Source organism: Leopardus geoffroyi, chromosome C1 (assembly GCF_018350155.1).
Source record: "Leopardus geoffroyi isolate Oge1 chromosome C1, O.geoffroyi_Oge1_pat1.0, whole genome shotgun sequence".
In the NCBI taxonomy this organism is placed as follows: domain Eukaryota; kingdom Metazoa; phylum Chordata; class Mammalia; order Carnivora; family Felidae; genus Leopardus; species Leopardus geoffroyi.
This window is the reverse complement of record NC_059328.1, coordinates 3,963,618-3,986,676: the sequence shown is the minus strand read 5'-3', so window position 1 is coordinate 3,986,676 and position 23,059 is coordinate 3,963,618. Positions and strand designations below refer to the sequence as shown.

At 59.8% G+C, this 23,059-nt stretch overlaps 1 protein-coding gene across 3 annotated transcripts in view; it reads left to right on the top strand.

The window, feature by feature from the left end:
• Window positions 1-23,059, top strand: part of CHD5 (chromodomain helicase DNA binding protein 5) — a 63,805-nt gene that overhangs the window by 24,513 nt on the left and 16,233 nt on the right. For all 3 annotated transcript variants that reach the window (XM_045475425.1, XM_045475424.1, XM_045475426.1), the window contains exons 11-33: window positions 107-318; window positions 2,628-2,759; window positions 2,842-2,947; window positions 3,997-4,188; window positions 4,283-4,483; window positions 7,525-7,662; window positions 7,783-7,904; window positions 8,735-8,908; window positions 9,328-9,469; window positions 10,458-10,589; window positions 12,848-12,965; window positions 14,245-14,369; window positions 15,433-15,664; window positions 15,843-15,953; window positions 16,295-16,467; window positions 17,051-17,225; window positions 17,639-17,731; window positions 17,948-18,036; window positions 18,315-18,448; window positions 18,851-18,995; window positions 19,378-19,537; window positions 21,344-21,423; window positions 21,680-21,797. In XM_045475425.1, the coding sequence (XP_045331381.1) occupies window positions 107-318; window positions 2,628-2,759; window positions 2,842-2,947; window positions 3,997-4,188; window positions 4,283-4,483; window positions 7,525-7,662; window positions 7,783-7,904; window positions 8,735-8,908; window positions 9,328-9,469; window positions 10,458-10,589; window positions 12,848-12,965; window positions 14,245-14,369; window positions 15,433-15,664; window positions 15,843-15,953; window positions 16,295-16,467; window positions 17,051-17,225; window positions 17,639-17,731; window positions 17,948-18,036; window positions 18,315-18,448; window positions 18,851-18,995; window positions 19,378-19,537; window positions 21,344-21,423; window positions 21,680-21,797 (3,304 nt within the window). The remainder of the gene's footprint in view (window positions 1-106; window positions 319-2,627; window positions 2,760-2,841; window positions 2,948-3,996; window positions 4,189-4,282; window positions 4,484-7,524; window positions 7,663-7,782; window positions 7,905-8,734; window positions 8,909-9,327; window positions 9,470-10,457; window positions 10,590-12,847; window positions 12,966-14,244; window positions 14,370-15,432; window positions 15,665-15,842; window positions 15,954-16,294; window positions 16,468-17,050; window positions 17,226-17,638; window positions 17,732-17,947; window positions 18,037-18,314; window positions 18,449-18,850; window positions 18,996-19,377; window positions 19,538-21,343; window positions 21,424-21,679; window positions 21,798-23,059) is intronic.

Genomic DNA, 23,059 nt, shown 5'->3' with positions numbered 1-23,059 from the left:
ACGTGGGGGCCGTCCTGCCTGGGACCCAGGCTGGGGGAGCTGGGTTGGGGACCTGGGGGGGCCATGGCCCATCTCCCTCCCATAACCTCTGCCCCTGTGCCAGCAGCTGGAGCTGTACCACACGGTGATGTATCGCAACTACCAAAGAAAGAACGACATGGATGAGCCGCCGCCCTTTGACTACGGCTCTGGCGACGAGGACGGCAAAAGCGAGAAGAGGAAGAACAAGGACCCTCTCTATGCCAAGATGGAGGAGCGCTTCTACCGCTACGGCATCAAGCCCGAGTGGATGATGATCCACCGTATCCTGAACCACAGGTGTGTGCCCGGGGGGGTGCGGCCCCGGCTCTCACTGGAGGGGTGCCCGCAGGGCCGGGACACATGGCTCCTTCACCCTGTGGAACGACGCAGGACTGCACGCGGGTGCGGAGGGGGCAGGAGGAAGGGGTGGAGGGCCCCCGCTGGCAGCGATTCGACCGCCCAGCTGGAGGGGCCGTCCTGTGCTCGCAGGTCTGTGTGCGCGCACGCGTTCTGGCTCACATGTGCGCACGTGTCCCACTCACGGTGGGAGCACGGTTCCAAAGTCTTACGTATAAAGGGGCAACTTGACCAGCCCGTGACGCTTGCACGGAGCGGGACCGTCATTGGGTCAGGATGCTTGTGCTCCTGGGCTTCTGCCAGAGCTAGTGCTTGGTACCTGGGGTAGGGTCCTGGGGACCGAGGTGGCCTGAGTGTGGGGGCGTATACACGCGTGATCTTCCTTTATAACAGCAGCTAACACAGCTGAGCGCCATCTACCCGAGAGACAGGCGTTTTATTTCTCTCTCTCTCTTATGGATGTGTGAGTAGGCACAGCAAGGTTAAGTTACTTGCCCGAAGTCACACAGCCTAGAGGGGGTGGAGCTGGGATTTGAACCTGGTGAGTTTTGACGGGAGGGCTTGCTGTCTTGGCCACTATTCCAACCTCTGTTGAATGGTCTGGAAATCCCCCAGGGACAGTGATCGGAGGCTGCAGAAATTTGGACAAAGAGATCAGGGCGGGAAGCCTGTGGACCCCCTGAGTTTGGCTTTGGTTTGCAGAGCCAGTGGGAGCTCTTGTGAGTCCTGAGCTCAGGTGCTTGAGAACTGGCAGTGGCCGACAGGTGGGCGCAGGGCGGGGGTCAAAGCCTTGCCCTTGCCTCCCTGCGTCCACCCGATGGGCTCTGCCCTGGAGGGGCTTAGGGCCCCGCCAACCACAGGCGTCCTGAGAAGCGGGAGTTGGGTAGTGCAGAGGTTAAGAACCAGAGCCAGACCCAGATTCTAATCCTGGCTCCCCATTTTCTGGGCCGTGTGCCCCGTGTTTCTCATGTGAAGTAGGATCTGGAGAGTACCCCGCAGGGCTGTTGTGAGGGCCGGACGAGCATGCCGGGGCTGCGAGTGCAGCCTTCAGTGAGAGGGGGAAGCCCTGCCTGGAGAAGCCGCCCGCCTCTTCCCATCCCCAGCCCTCACTGAGAACAGCTCTTAAAGAGAGGGTTAGTTACTACGCGAACCTGAGCCCCCCACTCAACTGACCCACAGTTTTTTGCCTTTATTAAATTGCATTTTATTCATTTATTTTTTAAAGTTTATTTACTTATGTTGAGGGGAAGAGGGGCAGAGAGAGGGGGAGAGAGAGAATCCCAAACAGACGCGGGGCTCGATCCCACGACCTTGAGATCATGAACCAAGCCGAAATCAAGTCGGTCGCTCAACCGACTGAGCCACCCAGGTGCCCCTTAAATTGCATTTTAAAAGCATAAATGACAATCTTGCTCCCTGTCTCCAAGGCAGGGCTGATGCCTTTTCCCCACATTTATTACCCCACGCCTGAGTAACAACTAATTATTTATCTTCAAAAATATCAGTTTCCATGGTGCCCGGGGGACTGGTCTTTCTCTTAATGGTTCCCAGGCTAGTTGCAGCCACAGCCTTTTTGGGGGGCTGAGACTCCCCCACTCCGCTGCACTCCCCAAGCCTGGCTGCCTGCTCAGCTCAGTTGGGTGGCAGGCCTCTAGGACCCTCCCAGCAGCCGGAGTCAAGCTGGTGTAAGGTGCTTCCCTGGCACAGCCCTTCTGTGCTGCTGGCTTGGTCACCAGGTCCCTGTGTCCCCAGGGGTCTTCGGAAGAGGTCATCCCACTTGCACCCGCGGGAATCAGCCCTTGTTTACTTTGCAGAGATGGGACCAGGATGGGCATGGCTCTGGTCCTTTGAAATTTTTTTTTTTTAAGTTAGAAAACAAAGGCCTGTGGTCAGGGGAGAGGCCTGCCCAACTCAGAAATGCCGAACTCCGGTGTCCACACCCCCGGCCCGGATGGGATTCGTCACTGTGACGGGAGGATGGAAATGTGGCTGGCTCTTTGCTCCTCTGTGAGCGTGCCCTCCCACCTCTCCCTCTCCGGCCCTGCCACTCAGCCCGCGCCCTCCTCCCTGTCACAGCCGTGTGGCCTCAGGCAAGCCGCTTCACCTCTCTGGAGTCACAGCCCTGGTGCTCTGCCCTCCCTGCTGGGCCCAGGATGTCAGAGGACTGCGGGCGCGGCGGGGTCTGCATCCTGAGAGAGCCCTCCTGGACTGGCCCGCCCCTCCCCCACCACCTGTGTGCTGTGTTGCAGCTTCGACAAAAAGGGGGACGTGCACTACCTGATCAAGTGGAAAGACCTGCCCTATGACCAGTGCACCTGGGAGATCGACGACATCGACATCCCCTACTACGACAACCTGAAGCAGGCCTACTGGGGTCACAGGTGGGCTGGCCGCCGGGCTGTCCCTGGGCTGTGGCCTCTGGCGGGCTGGAGCTTTGCCCATCTGCACCCCCCTCTTCCTCAGGGAGCTGATGCTGGGTGAGGATGCCAGGCTGCCCAAGAGGCTGGTCAAGAAGGGCAAGAAGCCAAAGGAGGATAAACAGAAGCCGCCAGACACACCCATCGTGGATGTGAGCAGGGAGGCGGGTGACGGGTGGGGTTGCCAAGGCCTGCCACCCCGGGCTTGGCCACAGAGGATGGCCCGTCCTGCAGAGGTGGGACAAGGTGATCAAGACCCAGGACCGCCCAGGTCCCTCAGCCTGTGCAGCCCCCCAGGGACAGAGACGGCTTCCTGTGAGATTTGCACCGTGGGTTATCTGTGCTCAACTGGGGGGGCGTGGGGGGCAAATAGTCCCTGCTCAGCACACAAATTTACATTACTTTAGGTGAGCTAATTCCAAGCATTTCAGTCAACTTTAAGCTGACATGGTAATTATACACCTTTCTTACCTGTTCAGGGAGAGGAGACCCCCAGCTTGCCCCACCCCCAGCTTTGAGCCCATCAGGGAGGGGAAGGGTTGACCTTTATTCCTTTAGCAAACTTCCCTGGGGTGTCTGCCAGCTGCTGGCCCTGTGGGAACAAGGACTCTGGCCCCATTTCAAAAAGTGCCCATCTCCCAGGGGCCTGTGGCGTGAGCACACAGAACATAGGGGTTCGACCTGGGACGGTGGGATGCCAGGGAAAGGCAAACGGGCCTGGTCCATCTGGAGGACTTCATGGGGGAGGTGGCTCTGAGCTGTAGGATAAAAGAGACAGAGGGTGATGTTTAGGATCGAGTGGATGGGGCACCTCAGGCACGCAGCAAACACATGTTGACTGAGTGCCCACCTCAGCCCAGGTACTATGTGGGGCTCAGAGGAAGCAATGGTGTACAGGATGAGTGTGGCGACCACAACCTGGGCTCAAAGGCAGAGAATCCAGCCATCAGGAAACTGCCCCGATAGCAGAAGTACAGGGCTGCTGCAGGAGGACAGGGGAACACCTGAGCCAGAGTGGGAGTCAGGGAGGGCTTCTTGAAGGAAGAGGCGTTCCAGCCAAAACACGAAGGATAAATAAGTTAGCAGGGATGAGAGAGTGGGGAGAGTATTCCAGGCAGAAGGAATGGTGTGTGCAAAGGCCCTGGGGTGGGCTCCGGTGCCCAGGATTCAGGGTGTATCTGAACCTCTGCCTCCCCTGCAGCCCACGGTCAAGTTTGACAAGCAGCCTTGGTACATCGACTCCACGGGTGGCACACTGCACCCGTACCAGCTGGAGGGCCTCAACTGGCTGCGCTTCTCCTGGGCCCAGGGCACAGACACCATCCTGGCCGACGAGATGGGCCTGGGCAAGACTGTGCAGACCATCGTCTTCCTCTACTCCCTGTACAAGGAGGTGCGTGGGCCGGGGCAGGGGCCCGGGAGCGGTGGCCGGTGCTGGCTGGGGTGGGGTGGGCAGCCTCACTGCTTCCGTCTCCCTCCGTCCCCAGGGGCACTCCAAGGGGCCCTACCTGGTCAGCGCGCCCCTGTCCACCATCATCAACTGGGAGCGGGAGTTTGAGATGTGGGCGCCCGACTTCTACGTGGTCACCTACACGGGGGACAAGGAGAGCCGCTCCGTGATCCGGGAGAATGAGTTTTCTTTCGAGGACAACGCCATTCGGAGTGGAAAGAAGGTGTTCCGCATGAAGGTGAGCGCCCCTCATCCGCGGGGAGGACCCCGGAGAGGCTCCGGGTCTGTCGCTGGGGCCGCAGGGGCCCTGCGTTCTGGCGGGGGTCCCTCAGCTCCTTTGGAGGCCTGTGGCCAGCAAAGGGCTTCTCTGCAGGCAGAGTTACCCGCGTCTTGCGGCTGCTGTCACAAAGCACCACAAGCCGGACGGCTGACAACAGACTTACTTTCTCCTGGTTCCAGAGGCTCGGAATCTGGGGTCGAGGTGTCAGCAGGGCCACGTGCCTCTGAGGGCACCAGGGGAGGGTCCTTCCTGCCTCCTCTGGCTTCTGGCGGCTGTTGGCGTTCCTTGGCTCACAGCTTGGCTCACAACTAATCACACCTGCAAAGACCCTAGTTCCTGGAAGGGCCACGTTCCAAGGTGCTGGGTGGACACGGATTTTGGGGGGAACACAATTCCCCCTAGTACACCAGCTGGGTGACCTCTCTGTGCCTCAGATTCTTCTCAGCAGAATGAGCTCACGGACCCCGCAGGGTCATGGAGGGGCGACCGAGTGAGCCAGGCAGGGTCTGTCCCACTCGATTGTGCCCACGGGTCACCAGGGCTCTTGCTGAAGGGCAGGTTCTGATCCAGCAGCTCTGGGGTGGGGCCTGAGACTCCGCATTTCCGACGAAGTCCCAGGAGGTGTGGATGCCTCTGGTCCCCAGACTCCCCCAGAGCACTCAGAACAGTGCCTGGTGCATGGGAGGCCCTCAACGAATCTCAGCACTTACGCTGGGGGCTGGGGCTCCCCTCCCAGGATCCTGGGGGGGGGGTTCTTACCCCAGCTTGCTGCAGCATCTTGGAGCCTCTGTGGCCCCAGGGGATGCCCAGTAACTATTTGCTGAACGAGGGGATGACTCAGATGATGGGCCCGTGGGCCAATTAGTCACAGAAAACTTCTCCTGAGCTCACACTGGGGTCCTGTGCCGTGCTGGGCACTCTATAGACTCACCTCCTTTACTTTAGTTTTTAAAATCGTGGGGGGCGCCTGGCTGGCTCAGTTGGTTAAGCGTCCGACTTTTGATCTCAGCTCGGGTCTTGATCTCAGGGTTGTGAGTTTAAGCCCCACATTGGGCTCCATGCCGGGCACGGAGCCTGCTTAAAACAAATTGTGCTAAAATACACAGACATAAAATTTACCGTGGTGACCATTTTGAAGCGTGCGGTTCAGGGGCACCGAGTACCCTCCACCATCGGGCAACCATCCCCCATTATTCGTCTCCAGAACTTTCTCCTCTTGCAGAACCAAAACTCGGTCGCCATCAAGCAGTAACTCCGCCAGCCCCTGGCACCCGCCCCGTGATTACCGATCAGTGCCTCATTTGAGTAGAATAGCACAGTGTATGCTTTTTTTGTGACTGGCTTATCTCACTTAGCAAAGTGCCCTCAATCTCACCCTTGTCGTAACATGGGTCAGAATGTTCTCCCTTCTTCTTCTTCTTTTTTTTTTAGTGTTTATTTATTTATTTTGAGAGAGAGAGAGAGCGCGCGCGAGCGTGTGCGTGAGCAGGGGAGGGGCAGAGAGAGAGAGAGAGGAAGAGAATCCCAAGTAGGCTCTGCGCTGTCAGCGAAGAGCCCAGTTCGGGGCTTAATTCCATGACCTGTGAGATCGTGGTCTGAGGCAAGATCAAGGGTCGGACACTAAAGTGACTGAGCCACCCAGGCCCCCCCGGAGTGTCCTGTCTTCTTAGACCGAATAGCACTCCATTGGCGAACTGCATTTCCTTTTTCATTCACCCATGCAGACCCTTGGGTGGTTTCCACCTTTTGGCTCTTGTGAAAATGCTGTAAACATGGATGTGCTGACATTTACTCCGAGTCCCTGCGTCCCTTCTGTTGGGCCTTTGGGTCTGTATCCAGAAGCAGAACACTGGGATCCTGTAGTGATTCCGTGTGCGTTTCAGTATTTTAAGGGACAGCTTTTGCCCTCTGGATTCTCATGGCGTTCCTCACGCAGACAGGATCTCTCCTTTTTTTTTTTTTTTTTACCAAAGGGGATACTGAGGCTCAGGAGGCTAATTAGCTTGACTTGGGTCTAGCTGGAAAGGGTAGGGCCGGGTGCAAACCCAGGGACCACCCGCAGCAGAGCCCGTGCAATGAGACGCCCCTCTGCCCCTCTCTGGCCCCTTCACAAGGGACGTCGGTCGCTGGGAGATCCGGGCTTGGATTGGCCAGGACTGGCTACCTCCTCTGCGGGGCCCGGTGGAGACTGAAGACGCAGGGCCCCTGGTTCAAATGCAAGAAACAGCGTTTTCCTTTTTTTAGTAGTCTCTCTCTCAACCTGTGGGTGGTGGTTTTTATTGGCTATTTAATGTCCTGTTTCCTCAGCACGGGGCTACTCTCAGGGTGAATGCCCCCCATGCCCGGGCCTGGCCCCCACAAGGGTGTGAGGCGTTGGTGTTTGCTGGGTGGGGACAGGGAAGCTGGGGGCTCCATCATTCCATAGATCTCCTCTTACAAAACACAAATTCAACAACGTAATTATCAAGAATTTCAAGTCCGTGGGGGCACCTGGGTGGCTCAGTCGGTTGAACTTCGGCTCAGGTCATGGTTTCTGGGTTTGACAGTTTGAGCCCTGCGTCGGGCTGGCTGCTGTCCGTGTAGAGCCCGCTTCGGATCCTCCTGGCCCCCCTCTCTCTCTGCCCTCCCCCCACTCTCTTTCTCAAAAATAAAATAAAACTTAAAAGACAAAAAAGAATCTCAAATCAGCGACGGCAGAGCATTTAACCACACATGCAGGGACCGCTTCCCTGTGCGAATCCTGGTTCTGCCATCCGTTGGTCTTGGGGACCAGCCTGAGATCCTGTGAGCTGTAAATGGGGACAATGACAGCGTGGGGGGGGGGGCGGCTTGTGAGGATGAGGGGGCTTGCCAGGATGAGGGGGCTTGCCCCCGCGGCCCTTCCTGTCAGTCCCAGAGCCTCCCTGGGCCCTCTGGAGTCCTGTCCGCCCCTCCTCCACGTCTCCTTATCTCTGGAGACCCTACCTGCTCCCCTCCCAGACGCTCCTCTTCCCTTCCAGAAAGAGGTGCAGATCAAATTCCACGTCCTGCTCACCTCCTACGAGCTCATCACCATCGACCAGGCCATCCTGGGCTCCATCGAGTGGGCCTGCCTTGTGGTGGACGAGGCCCACCGGCTCAAGAACAACCAGTCCAAGGTAGGCGGTGCTGGCTGCTGGCCCCTGGAGCCACCCCTTCCACCCCGGTGGAGGGGTGGGGTGGGGAGGGGTGCCGGCTGGCCGCCCCGCTCCCCCTAACTGGCCGCCTCCTGCCCGAAGTTCTTCAGGGTCTTGAACAGCTACAAGATCGATTACAAGCTGCTGCTGACGGGGACCCCACTTCAGAACAACCTGGAGGAGCTTTTCCACCTCCTCAACTTCCTGACTCCAGAGAGGTTCAAGTGAGTCAGGGGGTGTGGCCGGGGAGGGGGTGTGGCCGGGGAGGTGAGCTGGGGGGCAGCCAGGGAAGACCAGCTCAGTGCGAGCTGGAGCTCAGCTTCCTTGTCAGTAAAGTGGGAGCATTAGCAGCAGCCTGCCCCAAATGACCTGTGCGGGAGGGGCCGCGGCCCTGGCGTGTGCGGGGGGCTCAGTGGACGTGAGCTGCCCCGAATACTGTGACTGATCCTCGGCTCTGCCCCAGGAGACCCCCGGGGCGTCCTCTGGGGCTGCTGTCCTTGCCCCCCATGCCCTGCCTCATTCCTTCCCCTCCACTAACACCTAAGTGACCACCTGGGTGACAGTGATGAGGGCAGAAGGCTGGGGGTGGTGGTGGATATGGGGCGAACACGGAGCCCCTGCCAGTGGGGGGCCCTCCTTCCCCGGCCTCCTTGCCTTCTCCGGCTCAGAATGGGGGGTTCAGGGTGGAGGGTGCTGACTTCAGAATCAGGAGATACAGACTGGAGGGCAGGCTGGACCATACAACCTTGGGCCCCCATCAGCCTCAGTTTCCTTTCCTGTAACAGGGGTAAAAGTCCTAGAGGCTTTGTTTCCAGGACAGCTTTGAGGAGAGGACGTTATCCTATGTGGCCGAGCTACACTGGAGGGGTGGGGACACGGGCTTAGGTGGACACTGAAGGGACACTTAGGGCAGGGCTAAGGCTCCCAGGCCCACCAGCCAACCGGCCTGCCCTTGACCCTCTGGTCCCCCACCCCAATCCTGACTTCCTCTGCAGAGGGCTTTGGCCTGTTCCAGTCCCCTGCTCCTGGCTCTGATCCTGGTTCTCTCTCGCAGCAATCTGGAGGGCTTCCTGGAGGAGTTTGCCGATATCTCCAAGGAAGACCAGATCAAAAAGCTCCATGACCTGCTGGGGCCGCACATGCTGAGGCGGCTCAAGGCCGATGTGTTCAAGAACATGCCGGCCAAGACCGAGCTGATCGTTCGCGTGGAGCTGAGCCAGATGCAGAAGTGAGTGGACGCTCCGCCCGCTGGGGCCCCGCCACAGAGCGGCCTGCCTCACGCCCCCTGGGCTTGTCTTCTCCCAGAAGGTCTGACTGAGCCTTCCAGCAACGCTGCTTCCCCGGGTGATGGGAAGGCTCTGCGCCCCACACCCCTGCTCCCCCCCCCCCCCCTTGACTCACCTTTTGCACACGCTTCCTTCTTTGACCTCTTTCACTGGCCTGGGTTGGGGCTGCCTGAGGCTTTTCAGTGTCCTCAGTAACTTGCTGGGTGACTCGGGGCCTGGGGCTTCACCCGGCAGGGCTCCTCTGGTCTCTGTAAGTGGTGCTCGGCCGGCAGCCCCGTCTCCCTGCAGAGCAGAGAGCGTCCTCTCAGAGGTCGGGGCGGCCCCGGTGTCCAGCCTGCCTTTCCTCCTCGCCCTGCCACAGGAAGTACTACAAGTTCATCCTCACGCGGAACTTCGAGGCCCTGAACTCCAAGGGGGGCGGGAACCAGGTGTCGCTGCTCAACATCATGATGGACCTGAAGAAGTGTTGCAACCACCCCTACCTGTTCCCCGTGGCTGCCGTGGTAGGTCCCCATGGCCGCCTGTGGCCGCTGTAGTGGGTGCCCGTGACCGTCACGGTAAGGGCCCGAGGCTGCCGCGGTCGGTTCCCTTTGCCCGTCGCGGTGCCTGTCCGTGGCTGCCGTGGCACCCTCAGCCCCCCAGCCCTCTCCGCACGTGTGGACTTACAGGTGACGTGGCCCCGTTCCACCCAGTTTCTGAAAACTTACCTCCGTCCATTGCTCAGGCGGGCCCTCTCCTTCCCTTGACCCCTCCTTGTGCCCACAAAGCAGTGGGGGGCATCAGGGCACCCCAGGCTGATCTGGCTGTGCTCGGTCACCGGGGGAGTCAGGAAGGCCTGCGTGGGGCCCCAGGTAGTCCTGAAGTGAGAGACTGGACCCGGGTCAGGCAGCAGCTCCAACCCTGTGGTCTCAGGAAAGCCAGTGGTCCTGCTCCGAGCCTCAGCTTTATCTTCTATAAAATGGGACAGTAACAGCATCTGCCTGAAAGGGTGAGGGCCGGGTGAGAAAGTGCCCTCAGAGAGAGCCCGGCACGGCCGTTCTTGTCACCGTCGCTACTGTTCTGGTTCTTGCTGAAACCCTCCGCGGTGTCTGCCTCCTGCCCCCAGACAGCCAGACACGTGCAGAGGGAGCCGTGGGGGGCCGTGCTGTGGGTGATCTGCCCCCCAGATCTCTCTCACCGCCCTGGCACGGCAGGGCCCTTGGGCTGACGTCCTGCCCAGCTGGGGTTCAGGGCTTGGCCTTGCCAGGATGCGCCCTGCCGTGACCACAGAGACCAGGCATAATTCCTTCTGGGAAGGCCGGCTTAGCTTAAGACCCTGTCATCGCCTGTTGGCTGATGTCCCCGGCGTCCTGGTGGAGTGCCAGCAGGGGGAGACGGAGGGCTCTGCCTGGGAGTGCCGTGTGCCCGGAGGGGCCCCGTGGGATGAGTGGCCTGTCTGCCCGGTCCGACCCGGGAAGCCCCCCAATGCCCCACCTTCTGCCGTGTCTACAGGAGGCCCCCGTCTTGCCCAATGGCTCCTATGACGGCAGCTCCCTGGTCAAGTCCTCGGGCAAGCTCATGCTGCTACAGAAGATGCTCAAGAAACTGAGGGATGAAGGGCACCGCGTGCTCATTTTCTCCCAGGTGAGCTGACCTCCCTGCTTCCCCCTGCAGCCCCCACTCCACATCCTGCGGAGGGCACCCCTGCCAGCTGAGGGCGCCGCCTGCCAGTGGCCCTCCAGGCCTGGTGCTCTTTCCCGGTGGACTGCACGTCAGAGGTTGTTCGTGTGCGCCCTGGCCGGGCACAGCCCAGAAAGCTGGCTGGGTGCCAAGCTCCAGGCGCTCAGGGCATGTTGGCCATAAAGCCCAGCGTCTTCCCCACCACCTGCCCCTTCTGGCCTGCCCCCCCCCCCAAACCCCCAAAGCAGCGGAGCCTTCCCTGGTGTCCAGGCTGGGACGACAGCCCCTGGCCCTCACCCCTGCAGCCTGACTTGTCACAGGCGGGCCCTGAGGCTGGTTTGGGCAGAGCCTGTGCGGGGGGCAGCTCCTCCTGAAATGGCACTCGTACCACTGCCTCTTGGGTGGTCAGAGGCAGGCTGTGCAGCCTCGGGGGTCTGCTGGTCTGTGTACCCCTTGTTCCCTCACCCCTCTGGTTGCATCTGCCCTCTGTCAGGCTCTGTGGGAGGCACGGGGCCAGTCCCTGTCCTTGAGACACGCCCAGTCTAGTGTGGGAGACGGATGTGGGCGACGGACGTAAAGAGACATTTAGTTCCGGGGTCGTCTCTGTGATGGGAGTCAGCAATGGTCCTGCGGGTCCTGGTGCTAAAAATGCTCCTGTATTCTGGGACGGAGCCAGGCCCCTTGCTCAAAGCCAGCGAGGAGGATGTGGCTCTTCTGTGTACTGAAGTCAGCTGGTGACCGCGGCTCCTGCCTGCAGCCCCGACCCCACCATGGGCCCGCAGGAGGCCCAGAGATGTTGGGGAAATCTGACCAAGCCTGGCACTGTGGACTGGCTTGGAGACTGGACCCACAATGCCCCCAACCCCCTGCCAACATAAGATATGATTCTGGGACCAAAGAGAAGGGACTGCGCAACTCCTAGAAATGTGTACAGAGGGAAAGGGACGGAGACAGAGCACCTAAAACGGGCCCACAAACCCCACTTCCAAACCTCATGACAAAACCGGATATTAGGACATCCCACAAAACAGTACGTACACTCCAAACGAAAAGAATAATAGAAAAGCCTGAAAAAGACTTCAGACAAGCATGTTTAGGATCCCCAAAATTAATGGAGTAACAACCCATAAATCAAGAAGAAATCAGTTGAGCACAAGCAGGAAGAAATGAACAAGAATAATTGGATAGGAAAAGGGTCTGCATGGAACTAAAATAAAACATTTCAACACCTTGGATAAACTCTCAGCACTGCTGAGGGCAATGCTGATGAATGGGACCTGGTGCTGAGAATCTCCCCAGAATGGAGCAGAGAGACACAAAGATCACAAAGGAGAAAGTGCACGAAGGACACCTTGAGAGGCTCCGATAATCATCTAACAGGAGTTGCAGAGGAAGAAATAGAGAAAATGGCGAAGAAGCTGGAATCCGTGAGAATTTGCAGACCTGGGGAAAGACGTGAGGTCTCAGATCTGAAACGTACTCTGGAGTACCAAGCAGGATAAATATAAAGAAACGAATCCCTAGGCACCTCACAGGGAAATCACAGCACTTCAGACCTAGTGCCTACAAAGGAATGATGATCAGACTGTCCTTAGGCTTCTCATCGGCAACAACAGGTGGCGGGAGGCAATCGTAAAATCTTCAGTATCCTGCGGGAATGAATCATTTTATATCCAGCTCAACTATCTCTCAAGAATGAAGGGAGATACACGGGGTAATAGGAGCCCAGAAGGGACTGCTATTCTCTTCTTATAGGGAGCAGTGAAATCAGGGAAAACCTCACAGAAGAGGTGCTGTTTGAGTTCCCTAGGCAGTAAGGGGGTGGGCTTTTCAGGAGGAGAGGCCAGGTCATTTGGGGTAGCTGAGGGTATGATGGAAGCATTGAGACATGAAGCCCATATAGACTGCACTAAGTCTTGCCAGCCTGGAATGCCAGGGTGAGGAGCTGGGATTTTGTGCTGTTAGGTAAGGGCAGGGCTGCTCAGAGCTGTGCTTTAGACAGATGGCTGTGGGGCTGGTGTGGGTGATGCAGTGACTCTGGGGGTCAAGGCTGGAGGCTGCATTCTTCTCCAGAGAGCCCCGAGTCAGGTCTGCCTGGGTCCCACCTCTCTCCCCACTCAACAGGCAGCTCTGTCTTCCCCAAACTCTTGGGGACCATGCCCGTGGCCCCATGGGGTTCCTTGCTCTGGGGCAGCCCCTCAGGCATATCATGTCCCCTGCAGATGACGAAGATGTTGGACCTTCTGGAGGACTTCCTGGAGTATGAGGGCTACAAGTATGAGCGGATTGATGGTGGCATCACTGGGGGCCTCCGACAAGAGGCGATCGACAGATTCAACGGTACCCTGCCTTACCCATGCATTCTTGACTGGGACCCTATATCTGCCCTTCCTCCCAGGCTGGGGTCTCAGCCAGGCCACCCAACTGATGTTCAGATTAGTTTCCCCTCACGTGGCTGCAGAAAGCAGATTGGTGTCTTAAGTCCTAACAGCTGTCCCTTTTAAATGCTAAAAGGAATGAATTCCACGGAACCTCTGGGGGCTGCCTGGGGTGCTGAGGGCCCAGTAGGGAACACCTGCTTGGAACTGAGACCCAGACCAGGAGAAAGAGAGGAAATTACCACCTCTGTTACTAATGAAGCTGGGGCTGAGGGTCTGGCCGGCACCTGTGGGCTTCTGATACCCCAGATAAGCCACCGGTTACCAGCAGTGTGGGACAGAAGCTGCCACCCTAAAACAGACCGCGGGAGGGGTGGAGCTGAGCGCCTGCTCCCTGCGGGCTGCTTCCTAGCGACAGAAAGGAAGAAACAGAGCCTTACGCATCCAAACTCAATGTACTCTCTTCCTGGCCTGGGAAGGAGAGACCGGAGCTTGCTGGGCAGTGAAGGAGACCTCCGGAGTGGGGGAGAGGTCAGGTGACCCAGTGCCCCTTTATAGTGGCAAGGTTTGCAGCAGTGATGATGAGCTGTTTCCCGGGGGCTTGTGGCTTTCTGCTGGCCTCCACCCTCAGAACGGGGCTGGGGCCCCACTGCCCGATCGCCCAGGGGAGGGGTTCCTGTTGTCCACTCGTGTTTGAGGTGAAGCGAGTCCAGAGTTGCAAGATCTAGACGGAGGTGGGAGTGGCCGAGGCCCCGGGAGGATCGGGAACCTGTTTGCAGCTCTCTCGGGCGCACAGGTCAGACCCCGTCACTTATGAAGGGCTCAGCTGTCCTGCGACAGGTGTCCTGCGACAGTGGGAGAACCAGCTGTCCTGCGACAGTGGGAGCTGCCCGGTGGGGTGGCCGGGGCCCTGTAGTTTGGTCTTTGCTCATCTAGGCTTTGAACATAACTTCCTTCTCTCTCTGGCTCCCTCCTGTAGAGTCAGGACTCAGAGCACAGCTGGGGGCTGAGTGGGGCTCAAGGGGGCTGCTCTGTCCCCACCCTGGGCCCTGGGCCTCCTCAGGCTTACCCTGAACACAGCTGCGGCTGATGTCATCTGTGATGGGGCCACGGTGTCCCAGCACTCCCCTCCCCCTCTCCTGTCCTCTCCAGCCCTCCTATCTGCTGTCCACCTGTGCCCACCCTCACCTCTCTGGGCAGCCCCTCACTGGCCCCACTGGGCACCTGCCTCTCTTCCTCAGCCCCCGGGGCCCAGCAGTTCTGCTTCCTCCTCTCGACCCGGGCGGGTGGCCTGGGCATCAACCTGGCTACAGCAGACACGGTCATCATCTACGACTCGGACTGGAATCCACACAATGACATCCAGGTCTGTGGCCCTGACACCGCAACCCTGTCAGAGAGCCCCCTTGCCACCACTGGTTCTGTGGGCTTTCCACCCCTCCCCCTCAGACTCTGTGTCCGGGTGTCACCTCCCCCTGGGCCACCCTCATGGAATCCCAGCCCCAAGAGGGGACCTGGGAGGTGAGGGGAGGCTATGCCCTGCCCCTCCAGCTTCTTCACTGTACAAAAGAGGAAATGCCCAGAGAGGGCAGGCAATGTGCCCAAGGACACACAGCAGTCTGTGTGGCTGATAACTCTTAGTCTGTCCCATCACTCTTAGGATCAAGCCCATGGGGGGAGTCAAAAGGAGGGAGTCCTGGGACCCAGACGGGGGGCAGTTTGGGGGGGAAACCAAGGAAATACTGGGGAGACCAGCCTGTGGGAGAAGAGATGGAGGAGGGGCAGGCGGGGTTGGTGAGGAAGGACGGAAGGGCTGAGGGGGTAGGGGTGTGGGAACTAAGACACACGCTCTTGTCCCTGGCCACCTGGGGCAGGGATGGACACACTGAGTACATACTGTTAGGGGCACACACAAACTCATGTCTCACGCACACGTGTGTGCGCCCACGCAGAGTCACCCACACAGATAGTCACGCTAGGGTCGCCTCACGCAGACGCCTGATGCACAGAGCCTCGGGCACGTCCTCATACCACTGGGCAGCTTCCTGGCCTTGCTGCCCTCCCAGGGTGGCCGAGTGTCTCCAACAGGAGCTCCTGCGGTCACGAGCGGCTCGCTTCAAGGGAGGTGCCACCCCACCTCCCCAGGACTGCCGTCAGAGCCCCGTGTGGCTTTCTCAGGGGCACACACTGGCTCCGCCGCCCCTGCACACACCCCCGCCCACCTGCAGTTATGCCTAGTTCCACCTGTGCGGGCGCCCAGGCCCGCCCGAGACCACCCACGGTCAGGAAGCCAGCACAGCCCCATGCAGAACATGCCCCTGAGCACGCGCGCACGCCCCTCCCACCTTGCTGCGCCCGGCCCCCCCCCCCCCCCCCCCCCCCCCGGCCCTTGGCTGAACCCCCAGCACTGAGCTGCAGCTTGCCCCCAGGCCTTCAGCCGCGCCCACCGCATCGGACAGAACAAGAAGGTAATGATCTACCGCTTTGTGACTCGGGCCTCGGTGGAGGAGCGCATCACGCAGGTGGCCAAGCGCAAGATGATGCTCACCCACCTGGTGGTGCGGCCTGGCCTCGGTTCCAAGTCTGGCTCCATGACCAAGCAGGAGCTGGACGACATCCTCAAGTTCGGCACCGAGGAGCTCTTCAAGGACGACGTGGAGGGTGGGCGTCTAGGGCGGCTAGTGGGTGGGGGTGACGCTCCATCCGTCCCCGGGGCCCACAGCCTTTCTCCTCTGCCCCCGTCTCTTGGCCACGGAGGGTAGGGCCAGGGCGGCGTCTCTGGGCACTGGGGCTAGGGGTTGCCCCCCAGCCCTGCAATCCCTCTGACTCTGTCCTACAGGCATGATGTCTCAGGGCCAGAGGCCTGTCACGCCCATCCCGGATGTCCAGTCCTCTAAAGGGGGAGCCCTGGCTGCCAGCGCCAAGAAAAAGCATGGCAGTACCCCGCCAGGTAGGGGCTAAGTCAGCCTAGCTCCCAGCTCCTCTTGTGTTTCGAGGGGCTGTCCCCGGAGAGGAAGGGTTTCGCCCCGCCCCGCCCCCCCTTTCTGTGTTTTGTCGGGCTCCCGTGCTCGCCCCCACTGGCCCCTCACTTGGGTGCCCGCGGACTGTCCGGTGAGCAGGCAGCCGCGCTGCTACGGTGCAGGTTCCGCTCTCTGGTCACCATGCCCCTCTGCTGCCGCCCCTGCTGGAGGCTGGGAAGGGCCATGGTCGGGAGTCTGTTCCTGTGGGGTCCCCACACTTGGACCTGGGCACCCCATCTGTCCCTTCACTCTGCACCCTGTCTGCTCCCAGGCGACAACAAGGACGTGGAGGACAGCAGTGTGATCCACTATGACGATGCGGCCATCTCCAAGCTGCTGGACAGAAACCAGGACGCCACGGACGACACGGAGCTGCAGAATATGAACGAATACCTGAGCTCCTTCAAGGTGGCGCAGTACGTGGTGCGCGAGGAGGACGGCGTGGTAAGCCCGCGGCCCCGCCCCCGCTGCGGCCCCGCCCCCGCTGCGGCCCCGCCCCCGCTGCGGCCCCGCCCCCGCTGCGGCCCCGCCCCTGCCTCGCCCCGCCGCGGCCCTTCTCCTCTCACAGCAAACTTTTAACCCTGGGTCTCTCCTGGGTGGCGTCTCCGCTTCCTCCTTCTCCGCTTCCTCCTCAACTCCCATCACCCTCCATGCAGACCCTGGGTGCTAATTATCCTTCAGGAACCAGGAGCCTCCTGAGGGCAAGGCTGGGGCTTATTCACTTCTGTACCCCAGTGCCTGGCACACGGCCAGGAAATACTTTTGGAGTGAATGAATGATTGAACCAACGAACGAACGAACGAACGAATGACTGTGTCAGGGGCAGGAGGAAGACCTGTTGGGGCTGGGGTGATCAAGGTGGCTTCCTGGAGTAGGCAGGCTTTCCGATTCATCTTGGGCTCTTGGAGGGTGAGGAGTGGCGGAGGCCGCTGGGAGGCTCCCGGGGGGTAGCTGTTGGCCCCACCTCCGAGCATCCGGGGCCTGCACCTGCGGGGCCTGCCCTCAGGGGCCCTGCGTCTGTATCCAGGAGGAGGTGGAGCGGGAGATCATCAAGCAGGAGGAGAACGTGGACCCCGACTACTGGGAGAAGCTGCTTCGGCACCACTACGAGCAGCAGCAGGAGGACCTGGCCCGCAATCTGGGCAAGGGCAAGCGCATCCGCAAGCAGGTCAACTACAACGACGCCTCCCAGGAGGACCAGGGTGCGTGGCCCCGGGCGGGCAAGAAGCCCGTGGGCTCTGAGAGTGCGGGCGGTCAGAGGGCTGGCGGGGGGGGGGGGGGGGGGGGGGTGGGGGGGGGGGGTTGGAGAAAGGGGGCTGGGAGCAGGGGTGGGTGCCGGCTGTTTGGGGAGCTTGGTGGCTAGGGGTCCAGTGACTTCACCACTGCTCCTGCTGTGGCCTTGTGGAAGCCTCAGTTTCCGCATCTGTGAGAGAGGGATGATGATGGTGTCATGCCTTAGGATACAGTGCAGGGCTGTTGGGGTTCAGTGAGCTCCCAGGAAGTACACCGTGCTCGTTTCGTTGTCCCTCACCCCTGGGCTGGGTTTTGGGGGCTTGGCATGGCCCTGGACGTCGGGGGGCTCACTCTGTGCCTCTCTGCACGTGGCCCCTCACAGAGTGGCAGGACGAGCTCTCGGATAACCAGTCTGAATATTCCATCGGCTCCGAGGACGAGGACGAGGACTTTGAGGAAAGGCCAGAAGGGCAGAGTGAGTCTCAGGACTGGTGACCCTGGACTGGGGCCCAGACACTTGTCAGGGAGCTGCTGGTCAGCCTGGGGTCCCCTGGGGACACCAGGACAGTCGTCCATCCTTTGGAGGATGTCCTGAGGGGTTCTGCTGTCCTGGGGTGAGTTGCTGGAAGGGATGCGGGGGGTCGGGACACCCCGGGCTCCGGTGAGGTGTCGTGGTGGGTCTGCTTCCCAGGTGGACGGCGACAATCCAGGAGGCAGCTGAAAAGCGACAGGGACAAGCCCCTGCCACCTCTTCTCGCCCGTGTGGGTGGCAATATCGAGGTGGGGCCCGCCTGCACCCCACTTTCCCAGCTCCCCTTCCTCCTTCTCAGAACAAAGAGCTCATCCCTGCTGCACCTCTCGGGGTGTGGAGTAGGGATAGAGGCGGGGGGGGGGGCGAGGGGCCTGCCCAGCGTCACAGCCAAGTAGAGGTGGGGCCAGGACAGACCCCTGGGTCTCCGGGTCCTGCCTCCTCTGTTTCTCCCAGCTTCTCCCCTCCGTCCGCCTCTCTGCCCATCCCTGAGTTCTCTGCTCCTCCGCCCCACTCCCCACCTGCCCAGGTGCTGGGCTTCAACGCCCGGCAGCGGAAGGCCTTTCTGAACGCCATCATGCGCTGGGGCATGCCCCCCCAGGACGCCTTCAACTCCCACTGGCTGGTGCGGGACCTTCGAGGGAAGAGCGAGAAGGAGTTTAGGTAAAGGGGCTGAGGTGGTGGCCCGGGGCGTGGCTGCCCACCCCAGAGCGGGCAGGCTCCACTGAGGGCGCCTGCCCACTGGGCTGTGTTTGTGTTCCCGCCCTGGCTTACTGTCTGGAGGATTCCTGTTGTCTGGCCTTTGGGTGGGCAGGGCTCAGGTGCAGAAAACCCTGAGCAGCCGCCTCTGCTAGACCAGATCCAGGGCAAGGGCTGTCATGGGGGGGCTCCCTTCTGGGCCCCCCGCCCCCAGTCCTTCCCTAGGGGCCTGACCCAGCAGGCCTGACTGGGAGGCAGTTGATGGATGATGGCTCCAGCCAGGGGGTTACCTGGGGGTCCTGCCAGCCCTCTCAGAGGGTCCTTGCTGGCCCCTCACTCCCTGAGCCCCAGTCCCCCCCACCCCAGAGCCTATGTGTCCCTCTTCATGCGGCACCTGTGTGAGCCGGGGGCTGACGGTGCAGAGACCTTCGCGGACGGCGTGCCCCGTGAGGGCCTCTCGAGGCAGCACGTGCTTACCCGCATCGGGGTCATGTCACTAGTTAGGAAGAAGGTGGGTGAGTAAGCCTTGCCTGGGCCTTTCCTGGCGGCGCCCCCGTGGCCCTTGTGTGCCCTCTGGGGGTCAGCGGGCAGAGGGCAAGTGCCTGGCTCCGGGCACCGAGTCAGGCTAGAGGGACCCCTCTGAACGCCTCTCTGGGCGGGGGTGGGGAGGCTGGAGGTGGGGACGGTAGGTCAAGGGGCAGAGCACACACTGGGGTGGGGGTGGGGCCTGGCGTAGAGGTTTGTGGTCAGAAGTGCATTCGGCTTGGCCAGCCTCGGTGGGGAGGTGGCATTCATCCCAAGCCCGGGACACCCCCTGTCCCTCCAGCCACCCTGAGGCCCTTAGCTCTGGGCTGAGACCACTTCCCTCTCTCCTTCCCTGTCTCCTGCCTCAGGTTCAGGAGTTTGAACACGTTAACGGGAAATACAGCACCCCGGACTTGATCCCCGAGGGGCCCGAGGGCAGGAAGCCAAGCGAAGTCACCTCCTCAGACCCCAACACGCCAGTGCCCGCCAGCCCTGCTCACCTCCTGCCGGCCCCACTGGGCCTGCCAGGTCTGGGCTCCGATGTGCGGGGGAGGGCACCCGGGTCACGGGAGGTGGCCAGGCCCCGGGAGACGCCGGGTCCTCTGCACGACCCAGGACAGACAGCCTCCCTTCCCCCGCTGCAAGCTTCTGCCTGCAGAAATGTCGCTGTCCTGAGAGTTTATCTTTTTAATGGCCATTTACTCACCACAACGTTCAGTCCTTGCAAACCTTACTGTTCGGTAGTTTCTCGTGTGTTCACAGGGGTGAGTTGCCTCTAATTCTAGAGCATTTTCATCCCCCTGTGAGAATCACGTACTCGTCACCAGTCACTCCTTACTCTTTCTCCCCCAAGCCCCTGGCAACCACTAATCTACTCTGTGCATTGGCCTGTTCTGGACGTTCCATGTACGTGAAGCCACATAACACCTGGCCTTTTGTGTCCGGCTTCATTCTCTAGCATGTTTTTAATTTTTTTAATTTTTTAATGTTTATTTACTATTTGAGAGCGAGAGACAAAGAGTGCCAGCGGGGGAGGGGCAGAGAGACAGGGAGACACAGAATCCGAAGCGGGCTCCAGGCTCCGAGCTGTCAGCACAGAGCCTGACTCGGGGCTCAAACCCACGAACTGCGAGATCGTGACCTGAGCCGAAGTCGGACGCTTCACCGACTGAGCCCCCCAGGCGCCCCGGTCTAGCGTGTTTCTGAGGTTCATCCACGTTGTAGGGCGTGTCCCGCTTCCTTCCTGTGTTTGGCCGAGTGATGTCCCACTGTGTGGGATGTGCCGTGTTTCTGTTTGCTCAGCCGTCAGCTGGGGGATTTGGGGCCATCGTGAATAAGGTGGGGGTGCCATGAGTCACGTGGCTGTGAGCGTGGCTAGGAGTGGCACTGCTGGGTCACGTGGCCTGACATTCTGAGGAACTGCTGGGCTTTTTCAGAGTGGCCCCGCCGTGTGACGCCCTCACCAGCAACGTGTGATGCTTCCCGGTTTCCCCACCCCCTCCCCGAACGTTTGTTACCTGACTTTTTGCTTACGGCTGTCCCAGTGGAGACCAAGTGGTGTCTCCCGTGGTTTTGATTTGCGTCTCTCTGACGGCTGAAGACGTCGAGAATCTTTTCACGTGCTTCTGGGCCATTCGCGTGTCTTTGGCGAAATGTCTTTTCAGATCGTTTGTTCCTCGTTAATTGTCTGTCTTTGAGTGTCTTTTGGTGACCCATGTCACCATGGGCAAAGTGTCGTCTTCCCTCCGTTGGACCTCGAAGGCCCCGTTCTGACCTACCTATGCCCGGGTGAGGCGTGAATCCCTGAGAGGCTCAGTGCCTCCAAGGACATCTATCCTGCTCCTGTGCAAAAGTGTGCCCTCTGGAGGTGGACACACCTGGTCCTATGTGAGCCCCGTTTTCTCCCTTGTGATGTGGGACTGGACAGTGGACACCTCCCAGGGCTGCTCGGAGCGCTTGGCAGGGTGTCAGGAACTGGCTCAGTAAGGGGAGGCCCACAGCCTGTCCGCCAGCCTGAAGGCGGGAAGCACATCCAGCTGTCCCGGCTCCTAGGCCGGCCTCCGCCAACCTCCCCTCCCTGCCGTGGGCAGCCCTGTGCCATCAGCCTGTGGCTTTGGCCTCACTGGGCCCAAGGTCCTCCAAGGATCCCCATGTCTGCAGGCCTGGCTTGAGGTCTCTGGCTCACCTGGCTCACCTGTCCTTCTTCTGGAGGGGCCAGGCCCAGAGGAGCCTCCTGAAGGCCAGCCTAGCTCTCCCCTGTGGCGCCCCATTTCCTGCCTTTCACCCCTTGCCTGCCCAAGCCCACCGTCTCACCTCTTCCCTTTGATCTTTCAGACAAAATGGAAGCCCAGCTGGGCTACATGGATGAGAAGGAGCTGGGGGTGCAGAAGCCAAAGAAGCCCCCAGAAATCCAGGTGTGGAGGATGCTGGTGCCTGGGCCCCTGGTGGGTACGGGGTGGGGGTTGGGTCTAGGGACCTTTTCAGCCCTTGCTTGGACAGCTGAAACCCAGACCTTCTGGCTCCACGCTCAGGCTTCTGGGTCCGGGGGGAGCAGTTCGGGAGCACGGACGGGAACCCGGAGGGAGTGGATTCCCAGCCGAGTGCCAGTCCTCTGCCCTCCATGCTGTTGAGGCCTCAGGCCCTGAAGCATCCCTGGCCTGTCCTCCCCAGGCCCTGCCAACTGCCCTGGACAGAGTGGAGGGCGAGGACAAGCATGAGAACTCAGATGGCCAGGAGCGACTGGAGGACGCAGAGAAGGCCCCGCCGTCCCCAGAGCAGCCGCCAAAAGGTGAGGCTTCCCACGGTCCCCCACCTCTGCCAATGCAGTCTCTGGCCCCCGCCAAGCTATGCTCCGCGCTGGCTCTCCCTGGCCGAGCGGCAGACTCTGTCCTACCACGACAGGATCCGCAGGAGGAGAGAGCCAGGGGCTCGGGTCTCTATAGTGGACTTAGCTTTCCCTACCAAGCAGAGTTTGGGGGTTACCGGGCTGTCTTTTTTATTAGTGATTTTTAACTCCGTTGTATCGTGGTTGGGGCACGTGGGTCCGTGTGATATTGTTTCTACATTATGTTCATGAAACCTGCTTTTTGGCTTAATATGGTCAGCTTTGGAAGTGGTCACGTGTGCTTGGAAAGAATGCATATTCTCTTCATTACTGGGTGTGAGGTTCTGAACATACGTGTTAGGTCATTATGTTGTTCAAATTTTTGTTTGTTTATTTATTTACTTGAGAGAGAGCGGGAGTGAGTAGGGGAGGATCAGAGAGAGAGAGAGAATTGCAAGCAGGCTCTGTGATGCCAGCCCGGAGCCGGACGTGGGGCTCGAGCTGTAAAATCGTGACCTGAGCCAAGATCAAGAGTTGGATGCTCATCTGACTGAGCCCCCCAGGTGCCCCCTCAAACTCCTTACATCCTTACTCAGTTTTGGTTTGCTTTAATCCGTCAAGTCTGAGAGACTTGTGTTAAAATCTCTCACTACGATTGTGGGTCAGTCCCTTTTTCCTTGTAAGGCCAGAGTTTGCCTCGTATCGTTTGAGACTGGGTTGACAGATGCATATCGGTTTAGGGTTTTTAATTTTTTTTTTTTCCTCAACGTTTTTATTTATTTTTGGGACAGAGAGAGACAGAGCATGAACGGGGGAGGGGCAGAGAGAGAGGGAGACACAGAATCGGAAACAGGCTCCAGGCTCTGAGCTGTCAGCACAGAGCCCAGCGCGGGGCTCGAACTCACAGACCGTGAGATCGTGACCTGAGCCGAAGTCGGCCGCGTAACTGACTGAGCCACCCAGGCGCCCCTTAATGTGTATTTTTTAAGATTTTATTTTTAAGTAATCTCTACACCCAACGTGGGGCTTGAACTCACAATCCTGAGATCGAGTCGCAATACTCCACCATCCAAGCCAGCCAGGAGCCCTGCTTATTTTTTTTTTTTTTTTTTTATTTAAAAAAAAATTTTTTTTTCAACGTTTTTATTTATTTTTGGGACAGAGAGAGACAGAGCATGAACGGGGGAGGGGCAGAGAGAGAGGGAGACACAGAATCGGAAACAGGC